General features: G+C 44.3%; 1 protein-coding gene across 1 annotated transcript in view; it reads right to left on the reverse strand.

The window, feature by feature from the left end:
* Positions 1-10,337, reverse strand: part of TNFAIP8L3 (TNF alpha induced protein 8 like 3) — a 59,931-nt gene extending 49,594 nt beyond the window's left edge. The window contains exon 1 of the mRNA XM_027829137.3: positions 10,038-10,337. Within this exon, the coding sequence (XP_027684938.1) occupies positions 10,038-10,089 (52 nt within the window). The 5' untranslated portion in view covers positions 10,090-10,337. The remainder of the gene's footprint in view (positions 1-10,037) is intronic.
* Positions 10,338-21,166: the final 10,829 nt, after the last annotated feature.

Here is a 21,166-nt window from a genome sequence, read left to right on the forward strand (position 1 = left end):
GAGTGAGAGGCAGTGAGGCCAGAGAGGGGAAAAGTTAAAATAAGATGAGAGATGATCCTGGTATTAGTAATGGAGAAAGGTGGACTTTGGAGATATGAAAGGTGGAAATACAGCAAAGGAGCTTTCCAGTTGCTCCTACACAGCTGAGTAATGGAGTAAAGTTGCTCCTACACAGCGGAGTAAAGGTGAGAGGTTGTAGCCAAAATTTTGGCTACAACAATCCTGAGATCAAGGTGCAATGGACTCAGCAGCATCAGTGGCCTTAGACACCCAAGAGGAGGGGCAGAGTCATGGCCCTGGTCCTGCACTCCCTTTTGGCATCCTCAAAGGTGGGAGGAGCACATGCTATTCTTTTTTTAATGGGTGTTGACACCCCTCATGTTTCCTTCTTGTAGAATTCTACCTGCCCGTATTCACTGCAGGCAGAATGTCTCCAGATTCTGCCATGCTATGGTGTTATCTGCAGTATCGACCCTAAAATGACACTGGTTCCTAAGGCCATAATCTGGTCTTTTACTTTCTGAGAAGTCACCCTTCTTATAACTGAACTTTAAACCACTTGCACAAACCAAAATCAGTGCAATTTTCTTTTACAGCTTGCTGAAAATAACGATTTTATATAGTTTAAAAAGAAACTTAATCTCTCCCCCAACCTCCTTGGAGAACACCAGAAGGTACACTGGTCTGGAGGATAACTGAATACCAGCAGATCAACAACTGACTGCTGGAGCTGCTCTCAACCTTCAGACACCTCACTTACTCCAAAAATTAATGGCAGAAGCCTGGAATTTTGGTGGGTACCGGTATTCATCTATCTTATGAATCTGTTTTGTTCCTGGCTTTCCATCTACTCAGCGTGATCTCTATAAGATTAGTGCTCTGAGAAGGAACATTAGTGGCAATTGCATTTAGATAAATAGACTGATCTCCTTTTAGTGGTCCAGTAAGAGAAATCTCAGCCATGTCTGTCCTGATAATGCCAAATTCCTTCTTACGAGGATGATACCCGAAATTAAGCTGTAATGACTAATATATCAATATGTTCTTAAAAACAAGTATATGTTAAGGGGAGAAAAGATGGACAAAGTGTATAATCGTATGTAGCTTAGATATACTGGCTCATGAGCACTTTTTGACAGAGATAAGGTCTAGTTATTGGGGGAGGATGGGGTGGAGTCTGAAAAACCTAACCAACTGCAGTTAGTCCAAGAACTAATGGCCATATTTTAAAAGATATTTAGGTGCCTTTAGATGCAGATAGGTGCCTAGTGGGCTTGTCAAGCACTTAACTCCCAAGGGGTTACAAATGTAAATATAAACATTCAGGGTTAAAATGAAAAATGTAACTCTGCATTATTTCCTTTAACCTTAGGCAAATGTCAAGGTTTTCTTGGCCAAATCAAAACAGAGGAAAGATAGCTATCAAATAAATAATAATCTTTCATAGGATTTTATTTGTGTCCTTATTTAGCAGATTATTATGGTATAGAAGTAGAGCTTCTTACTTTAGGTTTAACCTATAAAATACCCCCAATATAAAACAAATTAAATTGGTGTTTATCCAATAAGCACTGGAAACACCAGAAATGGTTACTTGGATCTAGCAGCTTGTCTACACAGAACAGCAATCTGGACAACAGGTATATGACTTCTAAAGCACACTGAAGTGTTGTGTATTAATTGGTCCGTGTAGACCTGTTGGTGTGCATTAAAGGTTGCCTAGTGCATTTTAATGTAGTGCTGTTAGAAACAGCACTACATTAACGCACACTGGGGAACATTAGAAAGAAATTACTCATTACAGTATATACTGCTGAAATGAGGAATGAATATACGTAACAAATAGTATATACAAAGAAAAAGAAAAACCCATAAAACTATGAGTTTTGGGGCATCTACATAAAACTCAAATTGCTAAAACTAAACCATGAAAATGAAATTAATAAACCCTAAAAAACACAAGCCCTATGAATTTCAGTTCTACTGGAACTTCCAACAGAGGAGCTCCGTGTTATACCCGCAAAAACTAAATCTCACACCACCCTGTGTGAAATAAACATTCACCTCTGAAGTGTAACACAATGGTGATTGAACAGCTTTCTGCAATGCAACACATGAAAGAAGTGCAGAAGACTGTGTCCACCTGGAACTGTAGGGCGTTTTGTGTTATTACATGAAACATCATCGAATCTTTAAGTGCAGCCGCAGGAAGGAAATGACAGAAATCAGCTCCCCGAATCTTCTTGATGCAAAGGAAGGAAAAATAGCGCACTGCCTGGGCAGTGAGGAAGGACTTCATTATCAGTTATGAGAGGTAGTATCACTGATAGCACATAATCTGTGTTGCACAGCAACTGTCCATGCACAGCCTTGGGAGACCAAGGCAGAATGAGGCTGAAAAATCAAGATTGTGTGATAAGCCAGTTAGTAGAGCAGTGAGAGAGGTAGAAGTAAGAGAATTCACTTCTGATTTGTCAGCAGCTACAATGAGAAGTGCCCGAGAATAATACATTGCTTTCTATTGAGTGTTCATAAAATTAAGCCTTAAATTCCAAACAGAAGCAAACCATCAGTTTGAGGAACCAACACTACAGCACAGTAACAAACGGTTAAGTGATGCAGCAATTGCTAAGGTAAAGTAACAGCACGTTTGAGGTCTGACTGACTCTTCCATCATGGAAACCAACCAAACTCCATGACTTAAACTTGGAGTTCCCACTGGATAGAGAGTAGTGGCCACTTGGATGGGAGAAAGAGTTGCAGCCTGTAAACACTGTAGATTCCAAGGATCAATGTGGTAAACAGAGCATCATCTTGCAGATTCTAACCCATGTCCAGGAAGGGCCATCCCCATGAAATTCTATGGCTTGTGTTATGCACAAGGATGAACTAGATTATCACCATGGCTTTAAAATCTACAAAGAGTAGGCTCACTGAGTTTGAAGGGATTGCTCACATGCTTAAAATGAAGCCTTTGCCGTTTCCTGGCAGTTTTGTCCCAGGATCCAATAGCTGCATGAGAAACAGCTGCTCCCTGGCCTTCCCCCTGCTTACACCATGTCCTCAACCCTAGGTCACAGAGGGGCTTCTACAGGTTTCCAGGGAAAGGCAGGACTGTGTTGCATCAACTCCACTTTACCCCATACTTCTGTCACTTTTCATCCAGCTTTGCTAACCTCTCTGTGCCTTCCAGCAGAGGGGTGAACAGAACCCTTTGCCATTATCCAAGTAGCTGGGTACACTGTTGGTGAGTGCAGCCCTGAAGCAATGCACAGCGGCTTTTATGCAACATGTCAATTGCTTTTCCCAGTGTTTATGAATACTGCTTATTTGTTGTGTAAATGTCTTACCAGATTCTTCCTGACTAGACCCTATTATGCTTCCCAGTTTGCTGATTCAGACCTTTGTTACAGAAAGGCAAAAAAAACTTGCTAAAATATAAATAAAAAACAAATCCCAGGTTTTCACCCTGATAAAGTACAGCCTTTATGTCCACATAAATTCCACAAATGATCACTGTGCCATTCCAAAAAGTAGCTGCAAACATTGCAGATACAGTTTCAATGCTGCATAACCTCCATAATTCCCGACTCGAAGAACTTTGCCCTAGGATATTTTAACTTTACTATTTATAACACTACTTTTCTGTTTCTAAATAAGTCTGCAAAAAGGAAAGGAGTACTTGTGGCACCTTAGAGACTAACAAATTTATCTGAGCATAAGCTTCCGTGAGCTACAGCTCACTTCATCGGATTCATGCAGTGGAAAATACAGTGGGGAGATTTATATACACAGAGAACGTGAAACAATGGCTGTAACGAGAGTGATCAGGTAAGGTGAGCTATTACCAGCAGGAGAGAAAAAAAACCTTTTGTAGTGATAATCAAGGTGGGCCATTTCCAGCAGTTGACGAGAACGTCTGAGGAACAGTAGGGGCGGGGGGAAGGGAGGGAATAAACAGGGGGAAATAGTTTTACTTTGTGTAATGACACATCCACTCCCAGTCTTTATTCAAGCCCAGTTTGCAAATCTGGGCTTTATTCAAGTCCAGTTTGCAAATTAATTCCAATTCAGCAGTCTCTCGTTGGAGTCTGTTTTTGAAGTTTTTTTGTTGAAGAATTGCCACTTTTAGGTCTGTAATCGAGTGACCAGAGAGATTGAAGTGTTCTCCGACTGGTTTTTGAATGTTATAATTCTTGACGTCTGATTTGTGTCCATTTATTCTTTTATGTAGAGACTGTCCAGTTTGGCCAATGTACATGGCAGAGGGGCATTGCTGGCACATGATGGCATATATCACATTGGTAGATGTGCAGGTGAACGAGCCTCTGATAGTGTGGCTGATGTGATTAGGCCCTATGGTGGTGTCCCCTGAATAGATATGTGGACACAGTTGGCAATGGGCTTTGTTGCAAGGATAGGTTCCTGGGTTAGTGTTTTTGCTGTGTGGTGTGTGGTTGCTGGTGAGTATTTGCTTCAGGTTGGGGGGCTGTCTGTAAGCAAGGACTGGCCTGTCTCCCAAGATCTAAGATCTAAAATAAGTCTGTTTACAAAAGTATCCTGGCTCTGTCTAGAATGGCTTTTGATTGTACTTATCCAGATAAAATACATAACAGACTTGTGCTGCTCACACACAAATGTGTATGCAGATCATATAACATGGTAAATGATTTGCAGACAATGACTTGCTAAGCAGTCCAAATTAAATAACATAACTGGTCAGCTCCAAATAAATAATGACTCTTTTTAGAGCCCTATTTATATTAATGAATCATTTTAAAATCTGATACTGTTTACTAATTGCATATTTATTTCCCATGGTAGAGTTTAGATAATTTATCAATTTTTAATATGCATTAAGCTTTTCGTGCCTGAATTGATAGGGGAAAATCCTAATTCATTGAAGTCAATAGCAGAACTCCCTCTTACTTCAACAGGGCCAGGAATTTTGTCCATAGTGTATACTTGCTTTGGCCACTGGCAGCATACAAAATCCTAAACTGTGAAGTGTTAATATTCTATAAAACCCATTCACCAGTTGAGAACTCTACATGGGGCCCTAGCTGCTGTCGTGCCTGGGCCAAATTCCCATTGATCACTGAGAGAGTTTGGTCTAAAAAGGGCTCCAGAATCAGGCTTGTGATAGAATAAACTTTCATGGGGGAAGAAGGGGCCTTACATTGCCTTATAGGAGAGAGAGCGGTGTAATTTAGCCCTTTGTCCTCATGCGATCAGAATATAAATGCAGTACTTCTCTGTTTAAAAAAAAAAAAAAGCAGCAGTCTGTATTCTGAGCTAGGAGCTTGTAATACGTTTTAAAGCCAATATGATAGAAGACTGGTGTAAATTGAGATAGCTAGCAGATGAGGATCTGCCCTTCTCTCTTTCTGTCACTCACTCCGTGACACCAATGACATACCATGACTACTGCAGGCAACTTGAAATTCTATGGCCTGTTTTCTGCAGAAAAATGGACCAGATTATCACAGGGGCTTAGTCTTCATAGATTTTAAATTAGGCCCACTGACTTCAAGGGGCCTACACACATGCCTAAAACGAAGCCTTTGCAGGATCAGGGCCTTCACTGGTAACTTCTCATTTCTTCAGCATCTTTTCAGTATGAAGTTAAAAAACTTGATTCTGCTTCTGAAAATGACTTTTTATAGAATACTCCCTAGATGTCTGTCACTCTTATTCTGTGGCTATGTTATATCCGAAGTATTACTTGCTCAATTCTGGGGACGGGGAAAGGTTCCATAGGATGATCACATTTTATAGAGTAAGCATGGCTAGTCTATAGTAAAAATCATGAAGCTGGACAGGGTATGTGCTACTGTGAAATTTGGGATGTAGTCAAAATGTGTAACTTTTCCCCCCTTAATAAACTGGGTTATACAATGTGTGTGTTGAAAAGCATGAAGACATGTCTGGTACTTCTAGTGTGGGGACAAGTCTGTCCAGACACTAAAGTCGAATATATTTATCTTAAAATAGTTAGCTTGAGTACAAAGCAGGGATGGATGAGACAGAGGCTGTGATGGACGCCAAGTCTCGGATGGCTGGATATTCTAGTATGGAGATGATGATTTTTCAAGTACAACTAACATTTATCCCACATTATTGCATTCAAGGAGCTTTTTGTGTACAACATCCACGTGAAGTTACCACCGTGATGTTCATAAACATGGAAAAAAGTACTCCTGCTCCTCTTGTAGACTCAGCTGTAATTGGTTACTGAAGGAAACAAGACTTCTGGAATGTAGAGATTAGACTCCAGCTGGACCAGCGAAAGTGCATATTTTCAGTACCTGGGCAGCGGGCTGCTAGAATGCTGGGGTTTGCACTCGCCGAATGCAAGGGGTGGGGGTGGGGGACGAAGACTAGCACTGCTGGAGTATTTCAATCTTTAAAGGGGTGGTGGTGGTTTGTATTTATATTGCAGAAGCACCTAGGAGCTCTAGTAGTAGACCAGGACCCCCCTGTGCTGTACAAACACAGTAAAAAGACAGACTCTGCCCAAAGTGATTACAATCTAAGTGTCCTTGAGTGGCCAGGGCCCTCCTGCCCTATACACCAACTAGGAATGGTGTTGAAAGGAGTGCATGCTAAACATCTAAAAAGTGTATGTGCTGCTTCTGAGAGTGAAATCCTAGTCTCACCGAAGTCAATGGCAAAACTCCCATTGGCTTCAACAGAACCAGGACTTTGCCCTGAATATGCATCTCCTGGCTATCCTGGAGGCATTCTGCCGCTACGCTCTGCACGCAGAATACCTCTGGCCACCCGCCACGGGGTGCTGCAGTGACTAATTCCTCCCCACCCTCCCTTTCCTCTGGTTGTGAAATAAGCGAACCCCTAGATTTCTATGCCTTTGGTAGTGACTGACAGTATGATTATCAAACACCCACATACACACATATACTGCATGTACATATGGAATAGTAGGCGAAAAAGACAAAAAAAAAAAAAAGAATCCAACCACACAGTGCTTTCTCAGAGCATATGTGGATCCAAACAAATAAGGAACAGCTAGTAAAACAAGTCCTTTAGGCAGAGGGTGGGGAGAGCATTATAGTGCTTTTCTTTTGAAGAATTACATACTACCTGTTTAATTCTGCTGCCCTGCATGACTGGGGATACCAGATTTTTTTGATTTTGTACAAGGAGGAAAGACAGCATGGATGAAAGGGAGGTTTAATACATTGCTCAGCATTAACTGCTGGAAATTAGCAGGCTGTGAGAAAAAGTGTTTAGGGCAAATTCTAAACCATTTTAAAAAAAAACAAACTCTTAATCTCCACAAATTGTTGGTAGGAGCTGTCTTAAAGCAGCTTGTCTCTAATACTGACATTCCTTTGTAACTTAAAACAGTGAGTAAGATGTGATCATTGAGAAGAAATTATATATTTTAATGGTATATCAGCCTGAATATAAAACACATGACAGGGCACTCCCTTAATGCAGGAGGCATGGGGAGCTGGACAGCCTGATGTTTGTCTATTACCTTTTACAACTATTAAACAAATGATAAAATATACACCAGGACATCACTTGCAGATCTACCTCATCATAAAACTAGGCTGGCCAAAAGTAAAAAACAATCTATAGAAAACAAGCCTATACTTTTAGGAGACTTCACCAGAGGGGACCTATCTATCCTAGAGTTCTATACTGTCACCCATCGCTGTAAAATCAATAACAAAGTCTCTAATGGACTTTTTGCTTTACAGGGATTGGAACTCTGCTTGGGCTAGGTTATTTTTGGAGGGGAAATGGTGACTGGGAATAAAAAGGGCATTTGGATTGTGAGTGGCACTTTCTGTAGAAAGGCATTCTCAAAGGAGAAGGCTTTGCAATGTTTCTTAATAGATCTTTTCCATCTCTGTCTATTCTAATCACAGAATAAGTCAGACAACAATAAACATGGGTATGATTCTGATCTCGCTTACATATTTTTGCTGGTGTGATTACACTGACTCAAAGGAGCCACTCCTGATTTACACCAATGTAAGTCAGATGAATCAGGCCCTTCCGGGGACTAGATTAAGAAATCATGTATCTGCTGTAAGAAAGTCTTTCATTGTGAGACACTACAGTAGACAGCTTTGTTGATGTCAGGGTTACCAACAAGAAATTGTATGAAGTTAAAACCTGAAGATATGTATGGGGGTGGGGGACCTTTCTATTGTACAACTCTTCCCTTTGGACTGAAATTGGAAAACAATGTATTGGCAGCTAGAATTACTGTAAAGTAATGTAAAATCCAGCATTACAGGGAACTGTCTTTATTCACTTCCTGTGCTGGGCATCCTTCAATTACTGGACAAATCAACGATTACTCATTTATTTTGCTCACTACTTAGGGATGTGGGTCGGTTGGGGATGGCAGAGGAAAGTGTTTTTCCATCAGTGGTTTTCAGTCTTACCTAAAAACTATGCAAGCTCCAGCCACCAGAAAGCAGCTGTTTTATGTTTTTGTGACAGTTACAAGTTAAGACACTCTAAAAATAAAAGCCTTAGGATTTTGCATGTCTGGGCTTGAGGAGGGAAAAGTCTTCCCTTCCAAATATTTGGTGAAATATTTGTAGTTCTGGATAAAAAGGAAAAAAAATGCAGCTCCTGAATATTATATTGGACCAGATAATGAACCAGATCTGTCACCAGACAAGCTCTGTTATGTTCAGTTTGTCACACACACCCTGGTAGAATTTAACCCCCTAAGCCAAATCACACTGTTACACCAGAGGAACCAGTTTGACTTCAACTGAGTGGGTGTAACAGGGAGCAGAATTTGGCTGAATGCCTTGTATTCTAGTGTCTTAGTTCTTCAGACAACAAAAAGGGGAGTTATTGCTTTTTCTGTCCCTGAAGTTGCAGTGGAATGGAAAGGTGCAAGGGGCAGCTACAGTGACTTCTCTGTCTTTGGCAGAGTTCATCACCTGTTGGATCCTGCTAACCCACTGCTGCTGCAGCAGGGGAGGACTTATGGATAAAGACAAGTGCAAAGTATTTCACTTAGAAAGGAAAATCAAATGTGCAACTACAAAATGGAGAATGGCTAGGTATTAATACTGCTGAAAAGGATCTGGGGTGATAGTGAATCACAAATCAAATAGGAGTTGTCCATGTGATGTAGTTGTGAAAAAGGCAAGTATGGGTTGTATTAACAGGAGGATTGTATGTAAGGCATGGGAGGCAATTGTCTGGCTGTAGTCAGTACTCAGGCCTCAGCTGGAGTACTGTGTCCAATTCCAATGAGGCAAGATATGGGCAAATTGGAGGGAGTCCAGAGAGGACAACAACAAAACTGATAGAAGTTCTAGAAAACTATGAGGAAAGGTTAAAAATAATGGGCATGTTTAGTCTGACAAGTCTTCAACCATGTTAAGGGCTGTTATAAAGAGGACAGTGACCAATTGTTCTCCACTGAAAGTAGGAAAAGAAATAATCTGCTTAAGCTGCAGGAAAGGAGATTTAGGTGAGATATGGGGAAAAACTTTCTAACTCTAAGAGTAGTTAAACTCTGGCCTAGGCTTCCCAGGGCAATTGTGGAATCCCCATCCTTGGAGGTTTTTAAGAGCAGGTTGGACAACCACCTGTCAGGGATGATCTAAATTCACTTGATCCTGCCTCCGTGCAGGGGGTTGGACTTGACCTTTGGAGGCTCCTTCCAGCCTGACGTGTCCATAATTCCACCCTCCACCCCGGCTCACATGTGGCGAGCAACTTCTTGCGCTGCATTGGGAATGCCCCCGCCGGCAGCACGGGGCAGGTGCTGGCTTAGTCCCTCAAGGGAGGAGATTGGTTCAGGACCCCTCCAGCTCCCCCGGCACACACAGGGACCTCTAGGGCCCCCGCCTCCCTCTGCAAACGCCATCCCTGCTCCGAGTCCCCCGCAGCTCTGTCCTGCCCTTGAAGTGGCTGTAAAACAACCGTGTAAAGTGACCGAAGCCGTCCCCCCGCCCCTAGCTCGACCCTCCGGGCTGGAGCCGGGTCCAGGCAGCGCAGCGGGTCCCGCCGGCAGCCGCCCTCCCTACCTGCAGGCGCGAGCAGCTCCCCTTCGCTCAGCTCCGCGGAGTCCGAGTCCATGGTGCAGCCGCGCGCCGCAGCAGCTCCGAGGGGCGCCGCGTGCAGCCCTGGGCTCGCCGCCGCCGCCGCCGCGCGGAGAAGTGCAGCCCGGAGCTGGGGAGAGCGGAGTGAGCGAGGGAGCGCGGGCGGCTCCGCTCCTGTCTCCTCCCAGCCCGGGCCCTGGGTCAGCGCCGCCACATGCAGCCGCCTCGCTCCGTGCCATTGGCTGCGAGGCAGGCGGGCCCCTCGGGGGCGCACAGGGGGCGGGAGGAGGCGGCTCAGCGCTCTCCCTAAACTTGTTACATGGGCTGATCTAATCACCGGCTGCGGCTCCGCAGCGTCCCCAGCTTGGCTGGCGCGGCAGGGAGCTTGGGCCCCGGCCCAGCCTCATAACCCAGAGCCCTGGGGCCGTTCGCTTTCGGCTCTGGGGCTTTTGCTGGTTGGCCCGGTGCAGTGCCCGGGGCTCTCCTGCATGGCTCTTCTGGGCTTGGTCCCCGGGCTGCTGGGTATGTCTGGGGCTCCCTCCCTGCTCCCTGCCGCCCACAGCAGAGCTGCGGGCTTTGCACAAAGGGCAAATAGAGCCTCTCTAGTAGCTACCCATTCAGGTATTACTCTTCGCCTGGGGAAACACTGTTGCTGCCCCAAAGAGCTTATCAATGATCATTGTGTATTGTCTGTTCAGGATCTTACTGTCCCATTCAGTGCGGGAAATGTGCTGCTGATTCTCTCCTTTTTTGTTTCTCTCCCGTCCCCAGCATCCTTTCTCCCCTTTTACCTGTATTTGTGTCTCTCTTCTGGATGTCCTACCCTTTGTGAGCTACCAGTTCACAATCTCTACCCATTCTAGCTACTCAAAACTAAGCAATGAAAGAGTTAATGTTGGCATGTGTAAGTACAGTGGCATCATTGGGCATATGAGCTGACATGGGAAAGCGATCAATAAGGGGGCAGAGGCGTTCACCCCCCTCATGCTTTCCTCCATGCTGCTGCAGAGAGTGAAAACCCAGAGCAGTGTTGTGAAGTACACAGAGTGCAAAGGTGCCCAGTGTGGCATGGCCTAACCTGCCCTGTGCCGCAGAACCACAGCAGCAAAAGTGGAGTCTGAATTTGCCCCCCAATTTATAGAAAGTCCCAGTGTTCCCTCTCCCTTCATATCAGGCGTGGCCAAAGTCCTACCTGCAGAGACAACAGATCTCAAGATGTCGCAGCCTGGCCCAAGCAGACGGGAGCCTGGCCTCTGTGCAGGACAAACCTCTGTGTGAAAGATGAGGGTGGCTGCAAGCTGCTCCATTTATATTTTGCATGTCAGGAGCAACTTAATTTGAGAAGTTGCCAGCATCATCCTCAGTGGGTAAAGTTTGGACCTCCAGCTTTACAGTAAGAAGACCTTTGTGAGATATCACAGACAGCCATGTCAATTCAATGACAATGACAACAAAGCCTGCCATTAAGACATATTACACAAAGGAGTAGAGAGAACAGCTGGGGGAGGCACCGCATAAGTGTGTTATGGAGAAAGCCTCATGGCAATAAGAAGTCCCCAGAACAGAATCAGAGAATTGCTGCAGGCGATGATAGACATCACATTCAAAACAAAATCTGAGAGCTCCAAGGTACCAACTCCCCACCTTTTGAACCAGTACAACCCCAAAGAGTATAAAAAGGCTTTCTCCACTAACAGAGCATCTAATTCTGGGGGCTAATGGAGGGAAGTTGCCCATCAGATGTGGATTTGAATTTAATCCATCTTCTCAGTCTTTCCTTCGTTCAGATGTATCGGCTTCTGAAAGCTTTTATCCCTGCTATACAAACGTTATCACACTGTAGGCAAACGTTGACTTTTTAATGGCACTAGGCAGGGCATACCAAAAGCTTAACATTCAGCCCACTGCAACCATATTCCTACCACCAACCATCTTAGGTGCAGCACACTCTTCTTCCAAAATAATAATAATAATAATAATTAATAATGGCCCTACTAAAAGAAATTCTCTAATTTTTTCAGGTTGGATTTTTGGGGCAGGACCTATACTATAATCACATCTGCTTGTGGGAGAGCTTTGGAGATCCACACTTGATGATCACATCGTCCATGTTCAGCTAGTATCCAGTGTTAGATGCTTCAAATTCAGAAGTCTTTGATACTAGATGTTCAGTTGCCACTAGACAACATTATTTTTCATGATCCTTTAAAGAGGAAGAAGCCTTGGCTTGGGATAGTGAAAATGAAAACTGAATCCCACTCCTTTTTCATTGTTGTCAGCCTTTTTCTCCTTGGATAACTAGACCAATAGATAATGCAGTGGAAATGAAATAACTTAATCAATATTCTATTGCGTCAGAGGTGAGAAATATACATTGTGCATTCTCATTGCTGTGCTGTAATTATTTTCTCTTCCACAGTAAATTCTCTTTCAAGGTCATTTTCCTACTTTATTGCTGCGCTGCTAACTGTACAGCAGTCACTAAAGTTTTCAGCTGAAACAGAATGAGCATATTGTTTCATTTCAAAACATATGGTTAGAATTCATTTTTTCCTTTAAATGTTCTTTAGCCAGCAGAGTCCAGCACTTGTCGTAACATGTGACATGGAAAATTCCATGTGCGTAGAGCTCAGAACTTCATAGTTTCCACCCATTACAACAGTGTGCACAAGAAAACCAAAACCAATTAATGACAATATGTGCCATATATATGTAACTTAAGTAATAGTCCACATTCTGAAAACAGCTTCTGTTTGATTTTCTTTTGGTTTATTATAAATTGCTCTCTGTTCAGCTACATAGTTCACTGTTATGAGCTTAGTACCATAACATGTATTTCCTATATTACAAGACATTCATGGTTCTAGGGTAGCTACACCAGATGCTGGCACAATGCTTTTAAAGGCCCAAATCCACAGGTGGATTTCCACACCGTCATGTGAATCTCTCCTGTTCATGTGGCTCTCATTTGGAATCCTTTATTGCCTCTTTATTGTAACTGAGTGGTGGAGATCTGTTTGTGGGAGAGCTCTAGAGATCCACACTTCATTATCACATAATCAATGTTCAGCCACTATCCAGGTTACACTCACGTGTGAGCACACTTGCAGTGCAGCAGTTTCTGTCTTAAGTACTTATTGTATTTGAGTGCCTCACAATCACAGCACCTCTATGAGGAAGGAGGGTACTATTATCCCTATTTTACAGATGGGGACCTGAAATAACTTGCCCAAGGTCAGACAGGAAGTCTGTGGCAGAGCATGCAATTGAACCTGGGTCTTCTGCACCCCAAGCTAACACCCTAACCACTGGGACAGCCTTGCTTTCTGAGTTCAAAAGGGAGTGTGCCAATGGACAGCCAGAGACAGGTGAGATGGAAACTGGAGAAGTGAGAGATCTGTGAGTTGTCAGCAGACAAGTCATAGTTGAAGCTGTTACAGTGTAACTCACTGTTGTCTCCCAGGATGGCCGGAGAAAGAAAACAACACTAATGGAGAGTGGGTGGGGACTCCAGGGAAGGAAAGGGCAGAGAGGTAGGAAGAGAGCCACTGTAGCCCAAAGCTTTTGAAGCCTCGGGAGACGAGTCTTTAGATGACGGAATGACTGATCGTGTCAAAGACATGACAAATGGATCAAGAAGGATATAAATGGGAGAGCATGGGACGTCACTGGGAAGTGGTGATGACTTTGGTTAGGGCACTTTCAATGGTGTGGCTGGAGTAAAAACTAGATGGGAGTGGGGCAAAAGAGAAATTTGGTAGAGAGGCAGTGTGAGTAGATAACCTGTCCACAAAATACGGAGGCAATTAAACCAGTTTCCTCTGCCTCCCTTCTTTATCTCCACTCACAACTCCAGCACCCTTAATCATCTCCCTCCCCCCCTCCCAGGCCCATATATTCTGTGTAACCTGGAACTCTTTCCATCTTGCTCATATCAGGTGTCTTGCTAAGGTATGTCACTACTTCATCTTTCTCCACTGGTATCCTGGCTCTTAATATGTCAGGTTCATGCTCATTGTCCACTTCTCCAAGCCCCTACAAATCTGGCCCTCACCTATATAATTTCTCCTTCTGCGCATTCTCTCTCTTTAGGCTCTTCCCAATCCTCCCACCTGACTCCTCCCTTTTATCCCATTTTCCTACTCTCAGCTTTATACATTCTGTCATGCTGCCCCTATGTCTGCAACAGTCTTCAACTTTCTCTCCCCTTCTTAAAACCCCCCTCTCCAAGCAATCTCTCCTCCCTTTCCTGTAGTGTTGCCCTTGTCTGATTTAGATTGTAAAACCTTTGGGGCAGGAATGCAACTCCCTGTTTATACTGGCTGTGTAAATGTAAGGGCCTATATAAATAATTTGTAATAACAATAATAATAATAATAATAAATGTTATTTAGTTAGTAGTCTCCCCAGAATGTGCTATTTCTAATGCTGTTTATTATTATTTTGTCTCCATTTTGTAAATTTTATCTTGTTACCTCCGAATCCCATCATTACCTGCCACTGAGTGTCATCTAGAAACATATTTCACAAGTATGGTAGCTTCCTTTAACCACTTTTGGATTTTCTTTAATCTCTTTGCCATGATGCCATTGTTCAGTCTATTTTGCATGATAGTGTGGATGGATGTATTTCAGGAAGGATGAGCATTCACACTGGTAGACTGAGTGATTGACATTAAGCTTTAGTCATTATTCTATCAACAGCTTTGCCGTACCATTAATTGTCAAACTACCATCTTCTTACTGATATTCAGATGTTAATCAGCCTTTATAAATTCTTTAGTACATTTTACTTATACTGCTGCACATGTACCTTTTATGGTATAAAAAGAAAGGAGTCTTCTCCTTAATTAGAATTCTGTGCATAGCCACCTGAATTGTTTAAACGCGACTCATATGTCAATATGTCTTCAAAACTCTATACTTCTTTTGCTTCTGATTTAGGCAGATTATGTGTAACAAATGCTGCATATATACATGTGCAGAAGTGTTTCCTGCCTGCATTTACTTAGGTAGCATGAAGCATCCTACAGTATCTGTCCCAAATTCCTAGTATGCCAGCAATGTATTAGTAATCATTAAACTTAAAACTTTATCTTAAAACTTTAAACTTAAAACTAAATCATTAAACTGTGTATCTATGGTATCAGTGTTTACTTAAAGAACTGTGGAGGCAATGGTAGCTTTAGGCTAGAGTCTGTATTAGACCTACACTAGGGTTTGGAGTTTAAGTCTTTAGGGAATCAAGTTTAGGGCTAGGGTTAAAATTTGGCTTTGATGGTGTGACATGGCACAAAATGTGAGATTTCAGCCCCCAAAGGCAAATAATTTGCAGGCTCACCTATCTTGTGAGCTTTTAGTCATCCTGAATTGTATGAATCTCCCAGAAGGTACCTGAGGATAACAATAAACATTGGGTCACTCCATTGATATATTTTTGTCAGATTTTGATAGAGGTTGATGGGGGCGGAGGCGGGGGGGTGTATCAGCATAGCAGAAATGTAATATTAGTAAGAAACTAATCTGAAACAAAGCCTGCCTTGTGCTGCATGATGACAACACTGGCTGAGGAAGAGGGAGCAGTGAGTGTCTTCACTCTCTGTGCCCATGCAGCTGCAGGAAGGAGTGCAATCAAACAAGACACAGCTAGGCTGGCGACCCGGCTATCCAGCAGTCTTGCTCATATATGGAAGTTAACAGCACAGCCTGAGTGGTGACCTTTCTGGCACAGCACTAAGGTATCCTATGTTTCTTTCACCTGTCTTGAACCATCCTGACCTATACAAGTAGGATGCTTTGTGTCCCTACCATGTTGCTTCCATTGCTTCTCTGTCGTTCCCCTGCTACTTACTGTTCACTGTTTGTGAATAGGATTTTACTCATAAGGTAACACTTTCCATTTCGGATAGTAATTCAAATTGCCCCTGCACTTAATAATTTTTGTGCTATTCTAGAAATGTGTGGGGATGGGTTGCTTTTTGGGATTTTTTTGTTTTTTTAAAAGAAACCTAAACTTTTATGTTCCAGTGAGCAAAAGTTATTGATTTGTCTTGTGATTACAAAGAAGTCCATCTTGGAAATGGTATGTGCACTTTGTTGTGCAGAGGCAAAGTCTGACATTCCAAACAACAGTGGAAATGAAATTTATTTAGCAACAAAGATAGTGACTCAAAATAAAAGGCTCACTTTCCAAAACAGGAAACACAGCCCATGCTGTAAATATATCGATATGAGAGACTCAGGGTATGTCTACACTACGAAATTAGGATGAATTTATAGAAGTCGGTTTTGTAGGAAGCGTTTTTATACAGTTGATTGTGTGTGTCCCCACACAAGTGCTCTAAGTGCATGTAGCCGGCGGAGTGTGTCCACAGTACCGAGGCAACCGTCGACTTCCGGAGCGTTGCACTGTGGTAGCTATCCCACGGTTCCCACAGTCTCCACCACGCATTTGAATTCTGGGTAGAAATCCCAGTGCCTGATGGGGCTAAAACATTGTTGTGGGTGGTTCTGGGCACATATCGTCATGCCCCCCCTTCCCTCCCTCCCTCCGTGAAAGCAAGGGCAGACAATCGTTTTGCGCCTTTTTTCATGAGTTACCTGTGCAGATGCCGTACGATGGCAAGCATGGAGCCCGCTCAGCTAACCGTCGCCGTATGTCTCCTGGGTGCTGGCAGACGTGGTACTGCATTGCTACACAGCAGCAGTTTATTGTCTTTTGGCAGCAGACAGTGCAGTATAACTGGTAGCCGTCGTCGACGTAGTCCAGGGTGCTCTTTTAACCGACCTCGATGAGGTCAGGGGCGCCTGGGCAAACATGGGAGTGACTCAGCCAAGTCATTTCCCTTTTAAGTTTCTTTTCACGGCGATTCAGTCCTACCGGCAGTGTGCTGTCTTTTAATCTGCAGCCAGTAGAAGACAATGGCCAGCAGTCATACTGCACCGTCTTCTGCCAAGCACCCAGGAGATGACGATGGCTAGCGGTCGTACTGCACAGTCTGCTGCCAGCAAGATGTATAAAGATAGATGAAGTGGATCAAAACAAGAAACAGACACATTTGTTTTGTATTCATTTTCTCCTCCCTTCCTCTGTGAAATCAACAGCCTGCTAAACCCAGTTTTGAGTTCTATCCTTGAGGTTTTGAGTTCTGTCCTTGAGGGGGCCATTCTCTTTCTCGCAAAGCCACCCCCTTTGTTGATTTTAATTCCCTGTAAGCCAACCCTGTAAGCCATGACGTCAGTCGCCCCTCCTTCCGTCAGAGCAACGGCAGACAATCGTTCCGCACCTTTTTTCTGTGCAGATGCCATATCACAGCAAGCAAGGAGCCTGCTCAGATCACTTTGGCAATTAGGAGCACATTAAACACCACACTCATTATCCAGCAGTATATGCAGCACCAGAACCTGGCAAAGTGAAACCGGGCGAGTAGGCGACGTCAGCGCAGTGACGAGAGTGATGAGGACATGGACACAGAATTCTCTCAAAGCACGGGCCCTGGCAATGTGGGCATCATGGTGCTAATGGGGCAGGTTCATGTGGTGGAACGCCGATTCTGGGCTCGGGAAACAAGCACAGATTGGTGGGACCGCATAGTGTTGCTTGCGTAAGGGCACTTTCATGGAACTTTGTGACTTGCTTTCCCCTGCCCTGAGGCGCAAGAATACCAAGATGAGAGCAGCCCTCACAATTGAGAAGGGAGTGGCAATAGCCCTGTGGAAGCTTGCAATGCCAGACAGCTACCAGTCAGTCGGGAATCAATTTGGAATGGGCAAATCTACTGTGGGGGCTGCTGTGATGCAAGTAGCCAACGCAATCAAAGATCTGCTGATATCAAGGGTACTGACCCTGGGAAATGTGCAGGTCATAGTGGATGGCTTTGCTGCAATGGGATTCCCTAACTGTGGTGGGGCCATAGACAGAACCCATATCCCTATCTTGGCACCGGAGCACCAAGCTGGCTAGTACATAAAGTGCAAGGGGTACTTTTCAATAGTGCTGCAAGCACTGGTGGATCACAAGGGACATTTCACCAACATCAATGTGCGATGGCCAGGAAAGGTACATGATGCTCGCATCTTCAGGAACTCTGGTCTGTTTCAAAAGCTGCAGGAAGGGACTTTATTCTCAGACCAGAAAATAACCATTGGGGATGTTGAAATGCCTATAGTTATCCTTGGGGACGCAGCCTACCCTTTAATGCCATGGCTCATGAAGCCAAACACAGGCAGCCTGGACAGTAGTCAGGGGCTGTTCAACTACAGGCTGAGCAAGTGCAGAATGGTGGTAGAATGTGCATTTGGACATTTAAAAGTGCGCTGGTGCAGTTTACTGACTCGGTTAGACCACAGCGAAACCAATATTCCCACTAAGAAAAGGAGTACTTGTGGCACCTTAGAAACTAACCAATTTATTTGAGCATAAGCTTTCGTGAGCTACAGCTCACTTCATCGGATGCATACTGTGGAAAGTGTAGAAGATCTTTTTATATACACACAAAGCATGAAAAAATACCGCCTCCCACCCCACTCTTCCTGCTGGTAATAGCTTATCTAAAGTGATCACTCTCCTTACAATGTGTATGATAATCAAGTTGGGCCATTTCCAGCACAAATCCAGGTTTTCTCTCCCCCCCCTCACACAAACCCACTCTCCTGCTGGTAATAGCTTATCTAAAGTGACCACTCTCCTTACAATGTGTATGATAATCAAGGTGGGCCATTTCGAGCACAAATCCAGGGTTTAACAGGAACGTCTGAGGAGGGGGGTGGGGGGTAGGAAAAAACAAGGGGAAATAGGTTACCTTGCATAATGACTTAGCCACTCCCAGTCTCTATTCAAGCCTAAGTTAATTGTATCCAATTTGCAAATGAATTCCAATTCAACAGCTTCTCACTGGAGTCTGTATTTGAAGTTTTTTTATTTTAATATTGCGACCTTTAGGTCTGAGATTGAGTGACCAGAGAGACTGAAGTGTTCTCCGACTGGTTTATGAATGTTATAATTCTTGACATCTGATTTGTGTCCATTTATTCTTTTACGTAGAGACTGTCCAGTTTGACCAATGTACATGGCAGAGGGGCATTGCTGGCACATGATGGCATATATCACATTGGTGGATGTGCAGGTGAACGAGCCTCTGATATTGTGGCTGATGTTATTAGGCCCTGTGATGGTGTCCCCTGAATAGATATGCGGGCACAGTTGGCAACGGGCTTTGTTGCAAGGATAGGTTCCTGGGTTAGTGGTTCTGTTGTGTGGTATGTGGTTGCTGGTGAGTATTTGCTTCAGGTTGGGGGGCTGTCTGTAGGCAAGGACTGGCCTGTCTCCCAAGATTTGTGAGAGTGTTGGGTCATCCTTCAGGATAGGTTGTAGATCCCTAATAATGCATTGGAGGGGTTTTAGTTGGGGGCTGAAGGTGACGGCTAGTGGCATTCTGTTATTTTCTTTGTTAGGCCTGTCCTGTAGTAGGTGACTTCTGGGAACTCTTCTGGCTCTATCAATCTGTTTCTTCACTTCCGCAGGTGGGTATTGTAGTTGTAAGAATGCTTGATAGAGATCTTGTAGGTGTTTGTCTCTGTCTGAGGGGTTGGAGCAAATGCGGTTGTATCACAGAGCTTGGCTGTAGACGATGGATCGTGTGGTGTGGTGTGGTCAGGGTGAAAGCTGGAGGCATGTAGGTAGGAATAGCCGTCAGTAGGTTTCCGGTATAGGGTGGTGTTTATGTGACCATTGTTTATTAGCACTGTAGTGTCCAGGAAGTGGATCTCTTGTGTGGACTGGACCAGGCTGAGGTTGATGGTGGGATGGAAATTGTTGAAATCATGGTGGAATTCCTCAAGGGCTTCTTTTCCATGGGTCCAGATGATGAAGATGTCATCAATATAGTGCAAGTAGAGTAGGGGCGTTAGGGAACGAGAGCTGAGGAAGCGTTGTTCTAAGTCAGCCATAAAAATGTTGGCATACTGTGGGGCCATGCGGGTACCCATAGCAGTGCCGCTGATCTGAAGGGATACATTGTCCCTAAATGTAAAATAGTTATGGGTAAGGACAAAGTCACAAAGTTCAGCCACCAGGTTAGCCGTGACATTATCGGGGATAGTGTTCTTGACGGCTTGTAGTCCATCTTTGTGTGGAATTTTGGTGTAGAGGGCTTCTACATCCATAGTGGCCAGGATGGTGTTATCAGGAAGATCACCGATGGATTGTAGTTTCCTCAGGAAGTCAGTGGTGTCTCGAAGGTAGCTGGGAGTGCTGGTAGCGTAGGGCCTGAGGAGGGAGTCTACGTAGCCAGACAATCCTGCTGTCAGGGTGCCAATGCCTGAGATGATGGGGCGTCCAGGATTTCCAGGTTTATGGATCTTGGGTAGTAGACAGAATATCCCAGGTCGGGGTTCCAGGGGTGTGTCTGTGCGGATTTGATCTTGATCACCGCTTGCAGAGGCAATAAAGTAATTGTTGCTTCACATTCATGCATTCTTTATTAATTCATCACACAAATAGGGGGATAACTACCAAGGTAGCCCAGGAGGGGTGGTGGAGGAGAGAAGCACCAGGAGGGGTGGTGGAGGAGGGAAGGACAAGGCCACACAGCACTTTAAAAGTTTAAAACTTATTAAATGCCAGCCTTCCGTTGCTTGGGCACTCCTCTGGGGTGGAGTGACTGGGTGGCCGGAGGTCCCCACACTGCGTTCTTGGGCGTCTGGGTGAGGAGGCTATGGAACTTGGGCAGGAGGGCGGTTGGTTACACAGAGGCTGTAGCGGCAGTCTGTGCTCCAGCTGCCTTTCCTGCAGCTCAACCATATGCTGGAGCATATTAGTTTGATCCTCCAGCAGCCTCAGTATTGAATCCTGCCTCCTTTCATCAAGCTGCCACCACCTTTCAGCTTCAGCCCTCTCTTCAGCCCACCACTTACTCTCTTCAGCCCACTACCTCTCCTCCCGGTCATTTTGTGCTTTCCTGCACTCTGACATTGTCTGCCTCCACACATTCATCTGTGCTCTGTCAGTGTGGGAGGACAGCATGAGCTCAGAGAACATTTCATTGCGAGTGTGTTTTTTTCGCCTTCTAATCTTCGCTAGCCTCTGGAAAGGAGAAGATCCTGTGATCCTTGAAA

This window comes from Chelonia mydas, chromosome 10, assembly GCF_015237465.2.
Source record: "Chelonia mydas isolate rCheMyd1 chromosome 10, rCheMyd1.pri.v2, whole genome shotgun sequence".
In the NCBI taxonomy this organism is placed as follows: domain Eukaryota; kingdom Metazoa; phylum Chordata; order Testudines; family Cheloniidae; genus Chelonia; species Chelonia mydas.